This window comes from Enoplosus armatus, chromosome 6 (genome assembly GCF_043641665.1).
Source record: "Enoplosus armatus isolate fEnoArm2 chromosome 6, fEnoArm2.hap1, whole genome shotgun sequence".
NCBI classification, from domain to species: Eukaryota; Metazoa; Chordata; class Actinopteri; order Centrarchiformes; family Enoplosidae; genus Enoplosus; species Enoplosus armatus.
Window position 1 is genome coordinate 2,714,738 of NC_092185.1, and position 20,664 is coordinate 2,735,401.

Here is a 20,664-nt window from a genome sequence, read left to right on the forward strand (position 1 = left end):
GCGACCTGTCAATCAGGATAGTGGGGTTCAGTTGCACTAAAAGACACCAGGAGCTTCAGGTTCTCAGATCCCCAGCTCCACCCTCTCGTCCAAATATGGTCACTTCTGGTTCCAAAAAAAACCCAAGATGGCAACGGCCAAAATGCCAAACTCGAGGCTTCAAAAGGCTAGTCCACTATCAATATCAACATCAATAATATTTGACTAACAAAAGAACAATCAAAGTAAAAATCTGGGAAGAAAACCATCCGTCGCTAAAAATGAACCAGTTTAAAATTCTAACTCTCAGCTAGTCTGTTTCATCACCGTCTCATCTCCATGGCAACATAAGCAACAACTCAACAACTGTCACATTCTGACTCTTTCATTGTCACGTCCTGATTGGATCATCAGCCACTTCAAACCAAGAGCACAGACTGAATGCAAATACAGAAATATCCAGTATTGTTCTAACTCCTGGTATATAATATATAACATCGTTTATGTTGTATAGTATTGTATGTAATAATGTGTTCCTCTGCTGCTCAATAAGTCACACGAGTTCTCATCGTCTTTTCAGGTGAAAGAAAAAAAAAGACACTTGAGTAAAACCTTAAAACCCCAATTTTAACAGCCACATATCAAAGCTGAGGTAGGATTTGATGTACTTTAATAAGGGTTGCTGCGAGTGATTGAGGCACTGAAATGCAATCTCCTGGCCAGAATTAAAGTTGATGCATGGATCCAGACTCAGAGGAAAATGTTAATAGAGTTCAGAGGGAGCGGGCTGTGGAATCATCAGCGAGTAAACAGCATTTCTTCCAGAAGAAAGCAAATCTTTTTGCTTCCAGCTGGGAGTTTTACCAACTGCATCTCTGCCTGGTTCGATGTGTTTACTTATTCATCAAGGTGGCGGGGGGGGGGGGGCGGCTAGTTTCTCAGACTCCAGCAGTTACCCTCTTCCTGCTGTTGGACAAGAGGGGCAGACCCGATTAAAAATGCATGGGAACAGGCGCGGCAGCAAGTCCTGTGCCAAATATTCATGCACCCATGATGCATGTTTGTTTGTTCGTCAGCGTGCAGAACTGATGTGACTCTCTCAGCAGAGAGGGGATTGAAGTCGACGTAGCATTTCGCCTTTGTTGCAGAGGTTCTCCAAAAACAATGTTTGTAAAAAAGAGGAGCAGTGGTTTTGCATGTTTTAGCCAATTCACTACAAATCATGTAGCTGCTTTGGTAAACTGTTTTTATTCATTTTGCACAGGCAGGACCAGGTGGGTTCAAAGGCGCAGAAGAAAATTAACCTGCACAACATTCGTCAAAAGGAATGAGGAGCAAAATGAACCTGTGCTCCACCTAGACCCCCATTCACAGGGCATCCAGTAGACCTGTGAACCAGACTGAGGTGGTTTAAAAAGAGTACTTATACCATTTCAGTAAAATGAGACGCCTTTCCCAGCAGATCGCCTACGATATATTTGTAGTTGACATAGCTGCTGTTTTTCTTTCTAACCATTCTTCTGTGTTTCCAAAATTTGAGTGTTGTTTTCTTACAGTTTCAGGCATCCATAGGTTTCCATTTATATCCATGTGATTTGAAAATCAGTTATCATTCGTCACTTAATCTGCGTCACATTGACAGAAATGATGTTGCGATAGTTTTCTGATGTGGAAATAAACAGAAATCAGTGAAGAGAAATCATTAGTTTCCAGAAACTAAAACTGTATTGTGTGCAATCTGAAATGACAACTGAGACGTTGAGAAGGAGCTTAAAGTTGCGTACACGTTGGTGCGGTCCTTTACGGGATGATGAAACGAGTATTCCCCTCCTCATTAACACTGTTAAAGCGGAAGAAACCAGCGGTTCAGTGAAGAGAGGGAAGAAAACCGCTAATTGAAGCCATGAGTTTTTTCAGTGACAGCAGTGATTTCTTTTGTAGCCGAGGGAGGACAAGGAATCACAGCAGGGAGGCAGTGATGCAAGTTTCAGTTGTAACGTTTGATACCAGCGAAAACACAGCGATCAAAACAAGACTTGACACCCCACATGAAACAAACGCTCTGCTGGAGGGGCCTGATTTGTATAAGTAAGTGGAAAATGACATCATATTGGTTGGAAACTGCAGCAAGTTCTTAACACAAATGCTCTTTTTCAGCAGCTACAATCCATAAGAGCCGTAACCATACTCCTCTGTTAGCCTCTGAGCTTCTCCACCAAAACTGTGGTAAAGAGCCTTTAAAGGTTCGATCCAGCTTGTTGAATTTGCTTCCAGGTTTATGAGCGCCTACAGCAATTATCAGCGACACTTTCCTGCTTATTTTGGAGCTGATTCATGTAACTCAGCATCGATCCGACCCGCAGCTCATGAAACTTCTTCACACAGAAACATTGCCTGCTAGATGTCTTGTGGGAGAATCGTCTGGTGATCAGGTAATGATTTGGCTCACAGGAGTAAACAGAAGAAGAAGAAGTGGGTACCTGACGTGGAGCGAGACCTCACCAGCAGAACATCTGTGTTAAGAGTAAAAAATCTAAATCCAAAGTCTTTCAAATGTGTGAACGCTGACCATGAAATGACTTTCATACATTTAAAGCTTCGTTTCTCTTCACTGTCTTTTACATAAACGCGTTGGTAAGCACTCAGATCTTTAACCTTAGTAACAGTACAGAAATATTCGCATCAGACTTTACTTATAGGACCAAAAATAAAAGTACTCATCGTGGATTATGTCCCATTTCAGAATAACGTATATTATGCCACTGAATTATAATTATTGGTGCATTAATGAGTACATCATGTTAACGGTGCAGCTGGTAAAGGGGGGGCTCATTTTAATTATTAAATAAATGTAGTGAATTGTACTGGAGTAGAAGTATAAAGAAGCATAACATGGAAATACTCAAGTAAAGTACAAATACCTCAAAACTGTACTTAAGTACAGCACTTGAGACCAACAACAGGCTTTGGCGATAGTGGTTGTTTTTTAAAACTTGATTTGAAAATGTCGCTTACTATAAAATCATACTCGTCAATATGGTTTCTATAAGTACGAGTGTGTTCTGATTCATTTCATGCAGTTTTTCAATTAAACGGTGTTTAGATACGATATGAGATACTTCAGTGCCACCGTACATGTAGGACAGGACAAGGCTACACATGGCAAGGCAGCACAAAATAAGAGCACAGCAGCTTCATAAATACAGGTCAGCGTTCAATAATCACTGTTTCAGACTGACGATCAAAGATTTCACCACTCATGATTTTCCACTTTCGTCTTCCCAAAATCTCGTAGATTTAGAAGTGATTCACGCAGTCCGAGAAGACCCCAAAGCAGCGGTTTGGTTGGGGATTTCATTCAGCCTCTTGTCAGTAACTCGACAGTATTGATCAAATCATCATAAAGATGAAATATTCATAGATCGTCTGGAAAGTGTTTACACCAGTGATGTGAAGTTACTGCAAGCAGAGGTTGTTAGCGTCTGTTTGCACTGCCACGGGCTAAAGCACATTTCACACTCATTATTTTTACATCCTTATATAATATTTCAAAGAAATCATTTGCAGCAACTTCGACTTGTTTTATTTATTGCCAACAAACGGCAACATCATTCAAAACATCTGCTTCTAAACTCGCAGCAAAACACAGATACAAGTGGAGTTCAGACAGGAGGAGAAGAGGTTCAAGAGGAATCCATCAGTCTGACACACATCACACTGATTACAACACTTCAAAAAAACACCGGTGTGTTTGATTGTGAGCACAACACGGCTGACAATATGTTAAATGTAAGGCTTTAAAGTTCGAGCAGAAATGAAAATATGAGACACAGTTTGAAAAAGTTTTTAACTGCTTTGTTATTCAAGTGCTGAATTTATTAAAAGGTACTCACAAGCTGAAAGTCTGCTGTTAACACTGATGCAGAAAGATGCTTGACTGTCACAGTATTCGACCTCTTGTGGTCAAACATCTTGTCTGTTTATCACGTGGAGTCCAGGATCAGAGGTGGGGCATGATGACTGAAGCCGGCCTTACACCAAACGACTTTTCAAACAATTTCACTGTCGCAGACAAATTTCCGGTGAATCCCAGAATAAAATCACGAGAGTTTTGCTGGAGTCGGCGCGCTCCCGTCGATTCAACATCTCGATTGTTTGATGCAAGGTGGTCTTAAGATTGACTGGGGATCCTGCAGGGTCACTATTTACAAGACTACAACTAGATTCCTACATGTACATATACACTGAAATATTCTTTCATTTTATATGTCATATAAAATGTTGTCTCAGAGTTCACATAATGCATATATTAGGGTTATTGCATATGTACATAGAAACTGAGTACATTTAGCTGATAATTAGCCTGATCAGCCACCGTCAGTAATGAACACACAATTAATCAAACCAATAACTAACAGCGGCAAGAGTCAGACAACCTAGTTACCGAGTGTTTCTGTAGTGGTGACAAAATGTTTAAAAATACGCATATTAGCAGTTTGCATTAAACTAAAGCTCCCTGCGCTCTCTGGGGAAAATATTACGCCAAACTCATTTTAAGAAATATAACATTTTTTGACAATTACTGATTTGGGTGAGAAGCCGTGTGCAGTGGGGTGGGTGGGGGGGGGGGGGGGGGTGTTGGTGAGGGGGGTCATTTTGAGAAACATTGAAACACCTTGGAAACGTTAATAACCTTTGATAACGTTGATAAATTTGATTTCTTCTTGTGTTGACGACCAGCAACTGCAGACTGCTCAAAGGCACATCAGAACCTTTCAAAGTAAGAGAGTGTTTCTGTGTTTCATTTTGTCCCATTTCTCTCTGCTGTTTCACACAAAGGTTTCAGGTCCATTAAGTTTTACGGTCGCAGGTTTCACTCGGCGTGCTCTGACAGACGGTAAAAGGTTGTTTATATGTTAGAGACACACAGTCCAGAAGTGGAAGAAACACTCAAATCCTTTTCTTGAGAGAAGGAAGTCCTGCATCTGTTTCTTTCATGTTATCCAATGTCAAAAATAAAAATAAAAGATAGTGAAGAATCCTGCCGGAGTGTTAAATGAATATGTACATGATGCAATGAAACACTGACAATACCCAAAACTGGAGGAAAAGCTTAACGCTGGGGAAACAGCTAGCTCAAATGTGGCCTTGGCCTTCGAGTGGCCATGCCGGGGCATTTCACATACCAACACTTACTGGTGGAAATGTAGCGTTACTCAAGGTAGCAACACACAATAGAGGAGCAGAGGAAGAAGATCCCAAATCATGTAAAACAATTCAAACCTACTACGCTAGCGGTACGTACCGATGTGGTCAAAATGTAGCATGTAGTATGCAAGAATCTCCAGTCTGCATGGGACCAGTGCACCTCACCTACTGCGTCCCACAATGCAAAGCGTTGCCGGTGGATTGCCATTAACGTTACGTAAACTTTCACTTATTTCACCTCAGCAGTCACCAAAATCTGTCAACTTTTTATTGAGACTGCGATGAACAATGAATGATAACCGTCGTCCCTGAAGCATTTGGTTTAGTTCCTGTCTGTATCTATCTGTTAACCGACATGAGACCGACACCTTGTTGGCGACACAAGAACAGGACGGGAGTGGGCTGGCCTGAACACACGGCAAGTCAGCGACCGCGCGGGGGGGATGACCGAAGCAGGCCGAGCTCACCCGGGTTCACTCGTGGCCTGCATCGTGTCTCTCAGGCTTTCAGTGTTGTGGCCTGTCAGTAGCTGTTAGCCAGAGATTTAAACCAGCAACCCTCTACTTTCAGACCTAATTCTGCCAACACATGTTCCTGCATTTCCCTTTTTGCTGCCAAAGGATTGACACGCTGCTGATCTACCTGGGTGGAAATGTGTTTGTGAGGCCAGTTATGGAAGCACTCTGACTCATTAATCATTCATCGGGCAGAGGAGCGTCTGCTGAGAGCGGATTCTTGGCATTTAGACGGGAGGGAGACTACAGTAAACACATTTTCTGAGTGCTGCTCTGTGGTCTACATATAATCAATTCTCCTGTTATTGCGTTTCACTTGCTGTGGGGCAATAGGGCGAAGGGATATGATATCACCCAGGACTTGCCAATAATAAAATTCTATTAGCAAGAAAGCACCAGGGGGGTAGTGGGAAGTGTCAAGCTAGTCTGAACCACATTTTCAATAACAAACAGCCCTCCTGTGAGAAGTCAACAATGCCCCAAGGTGAGACGCGTGCTATTTGTCACTCTGGACACATGACATTGTGCATAAATGCAAGATATGTGCTTTCCGCCCGCAGGGGGGAACTGAGATTTCACATCTGAAATGAAACTACCTGAGAGGGAGATACAGACGTCGTTAAGTATTCCCAAATACTTTCCCTCTGCTCTGCAAGAACAGTTGAAGCAGACAGCAGTGAAAAGGGCGCAGTCACTAGTTTGGGAGGTACATATGTCGGAGGCAGGGAGATTTGCCGGAGAGATTCGATGGAATATGGGGGAGAAGGTGTTGGTCTCCATGGCGACGAGTGTAATGGAAACATCAGTGCGAGCTCTGTGGCAGAGTGGCACCGAGACGCCCAGAATCTCTGTGACTCTGAAACGAAACACAGCTCGCCGTAAAATCATCCCACGGCTCAGCTCCACGGAGGAGGAGGAGGAGGAGGAGGAGGAGGAGGGAGAGGAGGGAGAGGTGTCACAAAGCTCTGCTCTGAAGCTCACTCAGTCGCTTAAGATTTTTCCCTATTTCCCCCCCCCCCCTCACAAGAGGATGATACAGAGATATGATAATTAAGAAAAGCAGAGATTCACACTACTGAACGTGTCCCAATTCAGATTTTCTTTCCCCCTAATTGGTGTTAGAGAAAGTGATGATTTGATTTCAGCTTGTGAACAACACGGCGATGTAGAAAGAGGCACGTCGTCTAGCTGTGACATGTAGATGAAGGTTCAGATGAGAGAAGTCTGGTCAAAAGAAAATGTCTCTCTCACGATGTATGTCCTTAATATGAAGAAACAGTTGAACTGTTTAATCTGCTTTAAAAAAACAACAACAACTTGAGTCTTATTTTCGCAGCTCTGGCCATCATTTCTATTGGGTATAATGTGGCACTCCCCAAAGTAATGGCTGAAATCTGAGAGAGGGAAGGAGGCCCACTGAGACTGTATATGCACAGCAGTGGGTTTAAACACAGAAGGGACTTGGTTAAGGTTGGAGAAAGATCATAGTCATTATTAAAAGAAACCAGCGCTTTGACCAGACAGGTTGTAAACAAGCCAACAGTTCAGTTCAGATTATTTAAACCACGTTATTTGGAGGTAAAACTGAAAGTAAATGTCAGTAATAATAATACCTCATTGCACAAGACAACTGTCTGCGTGCACAGCTACACTAAGTAGTTCCAAGATGAACCAGGAAGTTGGTCTGTAAACTGTGATGGATGTAATGATAAAAGTTATAATTTTACTGTTAATTTTGAGTGCCTGATCAGCCGGCTGCTTGTGTTTCTTGTCCTGTCAGATCTCAGTCCACCTGTTGAGCACAACGTTCTTATTACCTTAGTTACTGCACACGTCACCTTAATAGTTTATGTTGTGTTATTGAGCTATTAAGTACAATATACTGTTATTACTTTAAACAGGGAACTTAAAGGTTCACACGTAAACAACATTAGCTTAAGTGCTACAAATGATAATGAAATAATGGCTGTTGGAGTGATAATAAAACTTATTTCTGCAATATTTCAAATGAATAAAGTGGAGTTATTCCTTTCAATGGTTGTCGCTGTGATAACTTCCCAGAGTTGAAATATCCTGTCTCCATAAACCACTGTGCAGTATTTTGGTATTTGATAAAACTACGAATGAATGAAACCAGCCTTCTTGCATCGTATTGAATGGCTGCATTTATTTACTTTTATCCAAAGATGCTTTACAATTTTTGCCTCTCGCTCAAACACTGATGGCAGCGAGCTACTATGCAAAGTGCTGGAAGTTATTTGGGGTTCAGAGTCTTGCCCAAGGACACTTCAACATGTGGACAGAAGGAGCCGGGGATCGAACCGGACCCCTCCAGCAGTATGTCATCTTCTTGGTGCTACGCCCAAACCAACGCGGCCTCTTGCATATTAAACGCAGTGCTTAACAACGTCTAATTCACGATGGAGGAAAACAGTTTTCATATCATTTGTCCACAAAGTGTCGTCTGCACTTCAGAGCTCATGTTCATTTCACTCTGTTATTCATCCATCTTTCACTCGACATGCCGTCATAATTTTGGTTATCGCCGACGTGGGGCGTAAATTTGGCAGCGGTGGAAGCGCGGAGGCTTTCCTCACCCTCTGAACGCTTCCTGACATTGCTGTCAGCTCATATTGATGTGAGATTATTTTATTACATCCAAACAGAGACGGTGAACAGTGATTCAAAAATTCTGAAAGGAGCAGAAATTTGGAACCGAGCCCGAAAGCCCATGTTGTGAATGTAGCCCGAGAGCGCAGAGCAATAAAACCATCATTATTCAGGTGCCTGCCAAGAGCGTACCAGAGAAGCTGCTACTATAAGATGAACATAATAGGATGCTAATAAATCCTCTGGAGATCACAGCGAGTTCAAAATAATGTTTCCCAGAATGCTCATCAATCAGACAGGAGACTTGCTCTTGGAAGGCGTCCTGTTTCAGCACGGCTTCGCTTCGTCTAGTGTACAACCCACACCCGTGTTTTTCTCTAATATCTCAGTTTGATGTAAATAACCGTCATTCGATGATTAATGCTACAATATCTTCCCGCCTCACTGTTCACTGTTGTCTCCAGCTCGTCACTGTCTGATCAGACTGTCCTGTTTCCTCCTGTCTTGTCCTGTCTTTGTCTTGTTGTGCCTGAGAGGTTTAGGTTCGTATACTCGGTGCTATTCTTGTGCCTCTTTAATGGGTCACTTTAATGCCGTTTAATGCAGTTTTTAGCCAAACTAGCAGCGTGGCTCTAGGGACGACAATGTTGATCAATTCAGTGTACAGACATTCATGATCCCCAGGAGATGAATCCTAACAACTTTGGCGATCCCCTGGCTTTTCCTCTAGCGCCACCATGAGGTTGACACTTATGTTTGTGAGTGAAATATCTTGATACCTGCAAAACTAAAGACATTCCCATGAGCCTCAGCTGTCCTTTGTGTTTAATTAGCAAATGTTAGCATGCTAACACTCTAAACTAAGATGGTGAAGATGGTAAAACATTATTCCTGCTAAACTTCAACATTTTAGCACAAGAATGAACTAATGCTCAGTTTAAGTGGTTACTTTATGAAACCATTACATGTCTCCGTGTGGAAATCATGACATCCACCAGAGGGTTTCATACTGTCATCATGAGGCCTTCTCATCATGCTGACATGAAAATCATCAGTGAACAAGGGATTCTACTGAATACCACAGGTAAGAAGCCCTGTCTTAGATTATTATAATTTACTTCCAGATGTCAGAAACTGTCACAAATAGGATTGGATAATATTAGATTAGATAGAATTGGAGTGGACTGGATTGGATTAGATTGGACCGAACTAAAATAAGATTAAATTGGATTTGAAAATAATAAAGAAAATGATTTAAACCAAAAGGAAAAGGATAAAATAAAAACTTGTTTCACAGACAAAAATAACAAGACATGTTAAAACAAACACTGTAAAAACATCACAAAATATACAAGGCACTGGCTGAATTCAGATTTCTAAATTAATAGCTGGATAATGTAAAACATCAGAAATGAATTGATAACGTATCAGTATTGAGGTAGTATTAAATTATCTGTAATGTACTGCATGAACAGTGTAACATTTTAATTTGTACGACTTATCACATTATCTGTGCATTAATACATTAATAATCTTTTACATTAATCAACATTAATACATTAGCTGCTGTAAGTATCCCTTCTCCAGAATGTAAGTTATGGCATTAAAGAATGTCATCTACATTAAAAGGGCATTTTTCTGGATGGGCTTTTGTTTTTGTGTTCTTAAGAGGATTACCTGAGGACAGTGCTCAGTCTCACAGTTTATCATTCAGCCTTTTAAAGCTGCAAGAAAACATTTTTCATTTTGTTTGTTGGATTTCTGTCTTGGCTGAGAGCAGCAGCAGCAGCAGCAGCAGCAGCAGCAGCAGCAGCTCTGAGCCTGTTTTTCTTTACTGTTTTGATGAGAAGAGAATGTGAGAAAGACCTCTACACCAACCTCTGCTTCATCAATTAAGATTTTTTAAGCCATCTGAAGTCACTCACATTTACAATCTGAGGACCATATGCCTGCCTGGAAGAATAATGTGAGGCTGACTCTGCCAGGGCTTTACTCCGACTACCACTGCAGGAAGTGTAAACAATCTTCCCTCTGCTCACCAGATCAATTCTAATTTTGTTCCAGAAGTCAATATGCTTCTCACATCCCTCTTTTTCTTCAGCTACTGTATTTATCGGACCTTTGCTTGCATGCAGAAGGTGAAATCAAATCTCCTTTTCTGACTGAGATCATAATGTATGATGTACACTGTTTCACAAAAGCAGTTTTTCACTTGGAGCTGACACCTTTGTTGTTTAAAGACACGTTTGCACTTGTCGCGTCCACTGTGATACATTTCCTCTCATCTTTAACTGGGGCGTTAACACACTCTGATTTGTCCCTTTTCAGTAGCCCTTACTTTGACAAACACCGCTGTAGATTACAGAGAATCTCATAAGAAGAAAACCTGAAGTTTCGCACTACATTCACAAATCCCAGTCATAGAGTGCGTTTCCATCTACCTGAGACGAAACATGAAACACCACATCTGAGTGGAGCGATGAGGAGATTGTAACCTTCCTCAAATTTGCGGTTTGACTGGCGCTCTTTAAATAATGTCATCTTGTTGCACCCTCTTCTTCTGAAGTAGTTAAATGGCATTTTCTTTTGATGATTGAAGTTAAAATTTGCACCACATTTGGAGGGAAACCTGGCTACAGACACCAGCGAACATGATCTATTTTGGCATTTCTTGTGCTCTTTTTCAAGCTTTTTTTTTTTCTAAGATTGAAAATGTCCACCTGTGCTGCAGTCAGTGCTGCCTCCCCTCTGTTGGTCTGGGTAAGAACAGACAGTCATGTGCTACCTCTGATTGGAGGTCTCAAAATGTTGCAGTGGAAAATCAATCCAAAAATGTACATGAATACATTTTCAAAAAGAGGCTCTTGATTCGAGAGAGACCTGAGAATAATTATACTGGATCCAAAATGGTGCAAAATGTATTCAGAGCTGATAGCAAGTCTGCATGGATCCACCTGGGTACGAGACATACTGGAAGACAGACATGAGACCTGCAGAAACAGAACGGGACCCTACCTGGACCCAATTAGACTTATTATAATTTGGACCCAGTTTGACTCAGGTCCCACCAACATACATTAAACATACCACACAGCAACACAATCAAACAGAATCCCCTGCCCGATAGACATACGAGAGACCTCTCTGCTAGGAACTGAAGCAGGGGTCTTTGCAACAGTAGGAAAGTGTTTTGTTCCAGCGCCACCCGTCCTCGACGAAACAAAGCTGTTAATTTTGTCATTTATTTGCCCACAAACTGAAAAAGTCAACAGGAGCATGTGAACATTGTTAAAATAGAGTACCTACTCTGGATTGATAACAGCAACATCACATTGTTTTGGAAGAGCCCTTTTGTCCAAAGTTACTTACAATAAGTGCATTGAACTTGCGTAGGAACAAGAGCTAGAGCACATCAAACATTTATAGTACAACAAGCCAGCAGTAGAAAATACCTAATAAGTAATATGTATGTAGCAACTAATAATACTAAATGGGTTGAAAATTACTACAAAGCACCAATAATGGACAATTGTTTGATCTGTAACATATAAAGTGTACTTATATTAATGTATTTCCTATTTATTAACTGGTTCTGGTCTTAAAATATTGCTTTGATGGTCACATGTCAACATTTTCTTAGTTCTGTTTTCAGGGGGACCTTGGCTTAAAGACAACTGGATCCCCACCAACAGATCTGGCAAAAGGAAAAATTATTTTAAAGAACAATTCCCATCGTAATCTCCTTAAAGTCTGCTGGGAGGTTCATTTCCTCCACATTCAAGTTGTTCCAAAAAATGAGGTGAGCCAGAGACTGGTAGAAAATAACACTCAGATGCTTTTTGTTGCATGTTGCCGCCTTCCACGATGATCAAAAGGTTCTGTCAGGAAAACTATGAAACTGGGTCCTCCAAAGGTGGGGACGCCTGGCAAGCCTGCCGCCTTCAGAGGAGACAGGCTCAGCTTATTAAGACTTGAGGAGCTGTCTACTGTATGTAGCTGCCTGCTGGGACACTTTAAACATAGCAGCGGCTCATACTTTGCATCATCTTACAGAGAATAACTCAAAGAGACGTTAAACAAAGCTTACAAAAAGTCACTGAGCAATTACCAAACCTACAGTCCCTGTCAATTTAAGTATAATCTACTTTATATTATGCATGCTGGCTGACGCTGACAGAAGAAAACTGTCTGCTGCTGGAATACGTCTGCTTGAAACTGATGTTTGCTTTTATGTTTCACCTTTTTTTTCTACAGTTTTGTTGAGTGTATTTATGCAGGTGAGTGGTAGGAAATCTCAGCATATTTATTTTTCAAAGGCTGCTGGGAGGAACGTCATCACCACACTGAAACTGCACAAGGCAAAATGTAGAACAAAATCTAAAAATGCTGCTGTCTCTTTAGTCTGAATTACAAAGTGGGTCTGGAATAATGCAGATTGTCCCACCTACTCACTGATAAAAAATCGTTTGCCCAAATGAAATGATGGTATCAGGAAAAGTCACTGAGTCAATTGTCTCCAAAATCAGCTTGAAACTACAGAGTGAAATCCAAATGATCTCCAGAAAGTGAGCACTTAATCCACAGAAAGCTTCCCCTTTGACCTTTTTCATCCCTCATCTCTTGGAATAAAACACTTGTTGAACGTGATGGATCACTGCAACGACGTGATGGCACCATGACAACGAAGCTCCCCTAACCTTAATGAAGCAGTCCTTTTAACCTTTTAACCCAAACCAAGTCATTTTTGTGCATAAACCTAACCAAACCTTAACTATAAGCATTTAATTCATTTCACAAATGATGTCGTCCTGCTGATCCTGTGTCAGATTCCATGTATCATTCAAGAGGGCATTGACCAACAAGGTATTTTGCTGTGTAATTTGGAGGACTTGTTGGTTTTTCTGTGATGCTGTGATGACTAATGGACTAAACGCCTGGTTTCTGTTATTTAAATGCCAATAAGCCATGATAGTGTGACAGTGAGCCAGCATGCACAATGCCAGGTCGAGTTCAACTTAAGTGAACTTTGACCAACAGCAGTCGTCTTGACCTTTGACCTTTAAGGAGACGGCGAGTCCAAAATGAGGGAAGCTATTGTCGCTTATTAACTGGTTGGCAGACAGTCGAAACAAGAGTTGAGGGAACAAATAAGTCTTTTGAATAAAATAAAGTTTGTTATGTTATTCTTCCATTAGCGACCGACCCAAGCTAACATGCTAACGCGTTTCCTAACTGACCTTTAGCAAGCTCGTTAATTCGAGGGCTTTGCTGTCCGTCTTGAACAACTTTTCATTGAACAAAAGAGAAGCAAACAGATCAGTAGAGAGAAAATAGAGAGAAGCTCCAGAAGCTGTTGTGACTGACCAGCGCTAGCCTTGACCATCACATCCTATTACAGACATTTCATTGGTATTAAAGGAAATGCACTCATCTGGTTAAAGTCCTGTTTATCAGATCAATCTCACTTTGTACATGATCGTGATGAATCCTCCATGAATGCCAAAGTTGGTCACAGAGTTCCACTCTTCTGTACTTGGACCAATTCTATTCACCTTGTATATGCTTCCTTTAGGCAACGTTACTAGAAAACACTATGCAGATGATACCCAATTATATCCATCGATCACACCAATCAGTTAGCTAAACTTCAAGCATGCCTTAAGGACATAAAAACCTGGATGACCTGCAAGTTTCTGATGTTAAACTCAGACCAAATTGGCCCCAAACACCTCCAAAACACATTATCTAAAGATATAGTTACCCTAGATGGCATTGCCCTGGCCTCCAGTGCCACAGTAAGGAATCTCAGGGTTATCTTTGATCAGGACATGTCCTTTAACTCTCACATAAAACAAACTTCTAGGAGTACCTTTTTTCATCTACGTAACACTGCAAAAATCAGGCACATCCTGTCTCGAGCAGATGCAGAAGAACTAGTCCATGCATTTATTACTTCGAGGCTGGCTCAGTATTCCAACGGAAAACAAAAGCACGATGATACTGTACCACAACCACAGCAGGACCTGCACTGCTACAGCGCAGTACAACTGCAGGGTAGAAATGGAAAAGAAGAAAATTGAATTTGAGAGCTCACTAGCAGGCAGGCAGGAGTCTGTGATGAAATCCTCTCTGGGATTTGCAAAACGAGGTAAAAGCGAGGTCTGAATGTCAAACGCTTATCTGATCCAATCACTGATGGGCTTCAGTTTGTGTCAAAGAAGAGGAGCATATCCCCGTTAATTAGTGAAATAATCTCTGATCTGAGTCGCCGTCGTGAGCGCAGCACTCAGCATGTGTTGGGAATTTGACTCGTGTGCTCTTCATGGTTGATATGAATGAAGGATTGATAAGCTCCCATCTGATTGTCCTTCTGGCTCCAAATTGATGACACACTTAGTGATTAGTGAACTGGTAAATGGCTAATTTGGTTATTGCTCATCATGTTCCATAATATCACTGCTTACTATTAATTTAGAGTTTGTGTTGGTACTGTTCACAAGTAGACATCATTTTGTCGGGATTCTTTTCTGGCAGCTACGTACGTCTTCTTGAATTAAAATTACAATGATGATGATTATCGTGATTATTAGTATTATTATTGGTGGTAGAATCAGAATCAGAAATACTATCATACTAATAGTAGTATGATAGTATAAATTTACAGCTATAGTTACTAATTATATTACATATTAAAATTTGACATACAAAACATGTGATCGTCTTATAAAATGTGTTGCATTGTTATTGATTCAATTTCTCATAAGTATATTAAGTAGTTAAATTAGCTTCATATTGACTGGCTACAACATTAAGATGCTGCTTATGATCCTAATATAACACAGACAGGTTTTTACTTTTACTTTTGAGACTTTTTACTTTTGTTGCTAATAGTTAATATAGGAGTTTTTTTTTAACTCTTTTGTCAGCCTAAATTCTTTTTTAATTGTCAACCCCATGCAAAGATTTTATTTATTTCACATATTGCATTCACTAACGAATGCGTATCTCATAATTACAAGAAAAGAATCTTATAAATATCAGATACGTTTCCTGTAATTATGACATCCGGATCTCGTAATTATATCATTCCCTACTCTGCCATGCATTGTGCCAGAAGTCTTTTTATAACAAGATGTTATTTTTTATAAATCACCAAAAAGCCGAGAGTCTAATGAATCAATACATACACTCTCAATCACATGCTCATATTTATGTTTTCATAGAAGCTGCAATCCATTAAAGTGTACATGTGTGAGCTGCGGGTGGTAAAAGGTTAAATAAAAGACTGAATATTTCTGACCAATAGTATTATTGTGGTATTAGTATATTGCCAGTTGTGTTTAAGTGCTACAACACGTTGTTTAGACAAGAAAATGACAGTAATGACTAATGTTTTTAAGGTTATATTGGGAGCTTTTTTTTGGTTTGTTGTTGGGATTTCATACAAAACCAATTATCAATGAAGACATTGCAGATTGTTGAACAATCCCTTCTGCTCCTCCATTAAAATAAAACAGCCTTCCCCTATGCAACCAAAATCTTATTAGTTTGTGCTATTAAACGATCCCTCCCTGTGCTTTTCCCACATCCTGTTTCAACAGCATCACAGTCAGAAAGCAGGATGCTCTGAAAAACATTTCATTCTGACTTTAAACATTTGCAGAATTAAAAAAACATCTCTTCATGTGTTTCAACACAACAGTCACTTGAGTTTGAGCAGCTGCTGAACGTCAGATGGACGTCAGAAGTGTTTTCTCTGACGGTGGTGCTCGTCCACTGGTCCTCCTCCGGCCTCACATGACTTTGTCATAATTACTTTTGCCAACAGAGGTGAAAGCGGATATTTGAATCATTAGACACGGACACTCAGCTCACCTCTTCTCATGTCTGATATCATCATATATCATCATTTGATACCGTCTCTAAAAGTTAACCTTCAGCGTGGAGGTGGATCACACCATGAGAAACGGCCGCTTCTTCTTCGTCTTCTTATCCAAACACCAGGAATATCAATTATAACAATATAATAACTGATTATTATTTGATAATATCACACAATTCTAAGTAGACTTCTTTTTGGGACCAGATTAGCGCTGTCAAGTGCAAACCCAAAGAGCTGCCTTTGCTGTCTGTTAAGCAGCTTAGCATTATGACATCTCTGCTAAAGGATAAAGTTGCTGTTTTTCAACCCAGATCTTGTAGGAATAACGTTTCCACTGATTTATAACTCAAAACAACATCCCAGAGAGTTTAAACCCCTCTGCTGTGAGATGAGAAATGAGATTGTCGTTTAGGCCTTTAAAAAAAAAAACAGGAATCTGAAAGCACACTCAGACTCAAAAAATGTCTATATATTCTAGACATAAAAAGAGGGTTGCAAACCACCATTTCTATCAGGTTTTATTGATTTGACTATTCTGGGCTACATCTGTGCCAGCAGCAGACAATTCTGAAAAAAAGAATAAATAAAAACACTCAATAACCTGATAGGGAGTATAGTTTGTGATGTTTTCTTCGATAGAGGAAATAAAGACATGTCTCATTGCACAGTGAGCTTCCTGTTTTGGAGAACAGATCTTATTGTAGGTTTTGAAGGCCTTATGATTGGCCCCATTTGGACTGTTTTTTACCAGAGTGAGAAGCTGCAGCGTTTTTCTCACTTTAACAAGGTTTAGATGTCCTCTCAATAAAAAGGGAGACATTGACCATCATGTGTCTGTTCCTCTCTGCATATACATCAGCTCTTTGCAGCCTCAAACACCTTCAACACCACTGTCTCTTTTATATTAATCCTTTTGGTCTTTAAGATCAAATAGAAAACGACCAGAAATCATCAAAATATTTGTCCAAATCATTGAGCATCACTGATGAGATAAACACACACAATCCAGATCAGACCAGAATTAATTCTGTCTGCAAAACAAACTTGAAAACTAGATTATTTGAAGTTTTTTTTTTAACAAAAAAAGCAAACTCAATTATGACAAATGAGATCATACAAGTCGTAATACTCATACAAATGATCTAGACTGATGTCATAGTTTTTTTTTCTCTCTTTAAACTGTCACTCTTGTCTTTTACTTTGACATAAACTGTTAAAATGTCCTTGAACAAATATCTTAATAACAGTTCTGAGTACTTTGAGAGGGCGTATTTCAGCCGAGATGCACTTGATGACGACCTTGATGACATGAAATGGCTGCATGGCTGTCTCTGTGGACTAAAACATCCACGGAGAATACGACTAAAATTGAGCAAAAATGTAGGAATGGACTTGGTTATTAAAATGCAACAAAAAGCTCGAGTCGGTTTGAACAAATATAAAAGTCAACCTGCTGCGGAGATTCACCCTGCCTCAGACCTGTGAGCTTGGCACCCTGACCCGATAGCTTCAATGTGATTCATGCCTTCAGATATGTATTTACAGAAGCATGAGTGTTCCCTTTGAGGACAGGCCGGTCGGCGATGTCTTGCTCTGCCCATTGAGCTACACAGCTCCAGCAGTTTTTGGCGTCGACAAGAGAAATCGAGAGGATTATGTGCTCCGCCTGCCAACACAGTCTTTTGATCAGAGGCCAGGTAATATCAGACAATCTACATTAATCCTACCATCTCTATCTCCTCTTCGTTCCTGTTCTCTTCTCGGCCTCCCTTCTCACCGGGTTGTTATCAGTCTGAGGGATAATTAAGCCTTGTGGGACTGCTGTAGGCTTTCCTCCTCTAAGTTGTCAAAAGTTAGAGGGAGGCAGATCAAAAGCCTTTGAAACACAAGAGAAAATAAAGAGCTCATCTACCAGAGACAACAGACGTATCGCTGAAGATGCTTCCCTTTGACTCTCATCTTCCATTTCAAGACTCTGGGCAGAGTTTGAAATCACATCCTTCTAAACAAACGTACGACTAACTGTAAGACACATTAGAGTTTGACTGATTGATGATTACTCGATTAATCCACTACTTAATCACAGATGATGAATCAGGAAGAATTTTGATGATTAATCGTTGAAGTCATTCATCTTGCAAAAAAAAGCAAAACCGTGGCTTCTTAATTAATTACTGTAAATTTAACATTTTGGCTCTGGAAACCATTTTCCCACTATTTTCTGACATGATACAGACTAAACAGCTCATAAATTATTAAGTTAAGTAGAAGTAGTTGCCGTCCTCCTTCATTCAGTATCTATATAGTTGATCCCATAAATCAGAGCTTGGATTTACAGCATCAGACAGAAATAACAAGTTTTATTACGAATGGATCCATGAAAAATAGCGACAGAAAAACGTGACAAGCGAGGATGAGATTGACACAGCTATACAGGCTGTTGTAATTTACAGAAATAACAACTCTTAAATCTTAAGTAGTAAATTAGTTGCTCCTATTAACCGCTAACGCAGCTTTTATGTAAACTGAAAACAACGGGCTAACATGAATTCATTCATCATTTTCAATCTCTGCAAGGAGGACTACATCATCTGCGTAGAAGACATCCGATCAGCGTGGGAGAGAGCTCTGTCTCTCTGAGGTTCAATTTAATCAGTCTTTCGGTGCGCGGGGTCTCTGCCTTGTCGACTCTAGTCCTTCACCAAACCCATAACGTTTTCCCCGTCCTCATGCTGCATGCCGGAGATGATAACAGATACGTCGAGGTCAAAACGAGTGCTCGCTTTATCTTTCCCCCGATCAATCATAGCTTCCATTTGTTCAATTCTTGCCATCACGTGGCTCTAGATCCAAGTTATCACCCAAGTGATCCAAGTGTGACTCATTGCAGTGTTTTAAATAGTTTTGGAACAACTATGGAGCTCTATGGCACATAAATATTAATGCAGAATCAGTCTCTTTCTGCTTCCCTCCTTCTGGGGAGGTCAGAGGTCAAGATCAGACCCTGAAGCGATCTTGTAGAGATTCAGAGTCTTGCTAAATGGCACTTCAACACAGCCGATGTCTGCCAAGATAGCTTTTACTCTCAGACCACATGTCACCGCCAATGCAACGTCACATTTTCCCCCTCTCAGGGTCAATTCAAGTTCACTGATGTTAAGACTTCTGCCTTCCATCGCAGTGAAAAGAGCCAGAGATGTTTATCCAAAGAGTGCCGGTGTTTTCTTCCTGCTCAGAAACACCGTTTGGAACGTGAACACATGCCGTCCTGAGCCAGGAGCAGCTGTTTGGATGAATCTTTAATGCGCACGTACGTTGGGGTCCCTCCGCAGCAGATCAGTGTACCAAACCACGGGAAACTTTTTAATTGTTAAGCTCGCTGTCATTTAGAAAGAGCAAGTTCTTCTGAGTAATAACTTAACATCAGTGATTGGTCTAATTTTCCAAGAAACTCTGGGATGTCTGTGACTTTTGTTGTCTGTAGTTCACCTTCCTTTTGGAAAGTGATGTATGAGCAAAATGGGGTTTACATTTTTAAGCATTTGTTCCCTTTTAAATCAGAATCACGTGTAAAGCAAAAGGAAGCCCAACAGAGGTGCTATCAGTCAGTCGAACGAATTAATGAATCTCTGCTGCTCTTCCTTAACAGCTACTCTGATGTCTTCAACGCAAAGGGTGTTCAAAGACTTTGCATACAATTAACAGTGAGAACTGTCACATTCGGATGAAATGACGACACAGACTGTTCAGTGGCGCTACTGTTGTTCTGGTGACAACAGTCGCATTTGTGGCAACAATTAAAATGTGCGATCACAACTAATTTCACGACAATGTGAGAAAACATTTCTGAACACTGAAACACAGAAATAATCCTGGAAAACAAAGTATGACCGTTTTAAACTCTTACCTGCCTGCTGATGTGGGCAGGTTGTTTGCTGTCTGTGGGAGGGTTTCTTCTGTTCGCTCTGTGGGCTGGCATGGATCCTTAATGTGCATAAAATGACACAACAGCCTGAAAAGAAAAAGACACAGACAGAGAAACAAAAACAATACACGGTGACGCATTTTGTTTTATAACTCGAAAGACTGTAATGTATTTTCACCCACACACCCTCTAATGAACTGGCTGGCCATTTGAAACAGAGGACTACATGTTCAGTCAGACTCTCACAAACACAGCGTCCTCTAATGAAAATGCTCTTTTCCAAAACACTACATCTGTGATGCCACAGAAAAAAACAGGCTCATTATCGACCGTCTCTCAGAGTCGTCCTGTTAATTCCAAATTTGAGCTACTTCCTATCATCTGAAATCAGTGTGTACAAAATGTTATAATATCATGTGCCTTACAAATATACTGAAAAACTGCACCGCCTACTAAACTCCAGGCCAATATGCAATTTTGCATTTTAACTTACATTACAAATACATAAGTTTTTTATTCTTTATTGCACTCTAGCATTTCCCTGC

The 20,664-nt window shown here is 40.5% G+C and overlaps 1 protein-coding gene across 1 annotated transcript in view; it reads right to left on the minus strand.

Annotated features, from left to right (window-relative positions):
- The window catches only part of LOC139286210 (alpha-1,3-mannosyl-glycoprotein 4-beta-N-acetylglucosaminyltransferase C-like), a 30,482-nt gene extending 10,154 nt beyond the window's left edge, over positions 1-20,328 (minus strand). Inside the window, exons 1-2 of the mRNA XM_070906942.1 lie at positions 20,306-20,328; positions 20,106-20,206 (exon numbers count right to left, since the gene is read on the minus strand). Of these exons, the coding sequence (XP_070763043.1) occupies positions 20,106-20,206; positions 20,306-20,328 (124 nt within the window). The remainder of the gene's footprint in view (positions 1-20,105; positions 20,207-20,305) is intronic.
- Positions 20,329-20,664: the final 336 nt, after the last annotated feature.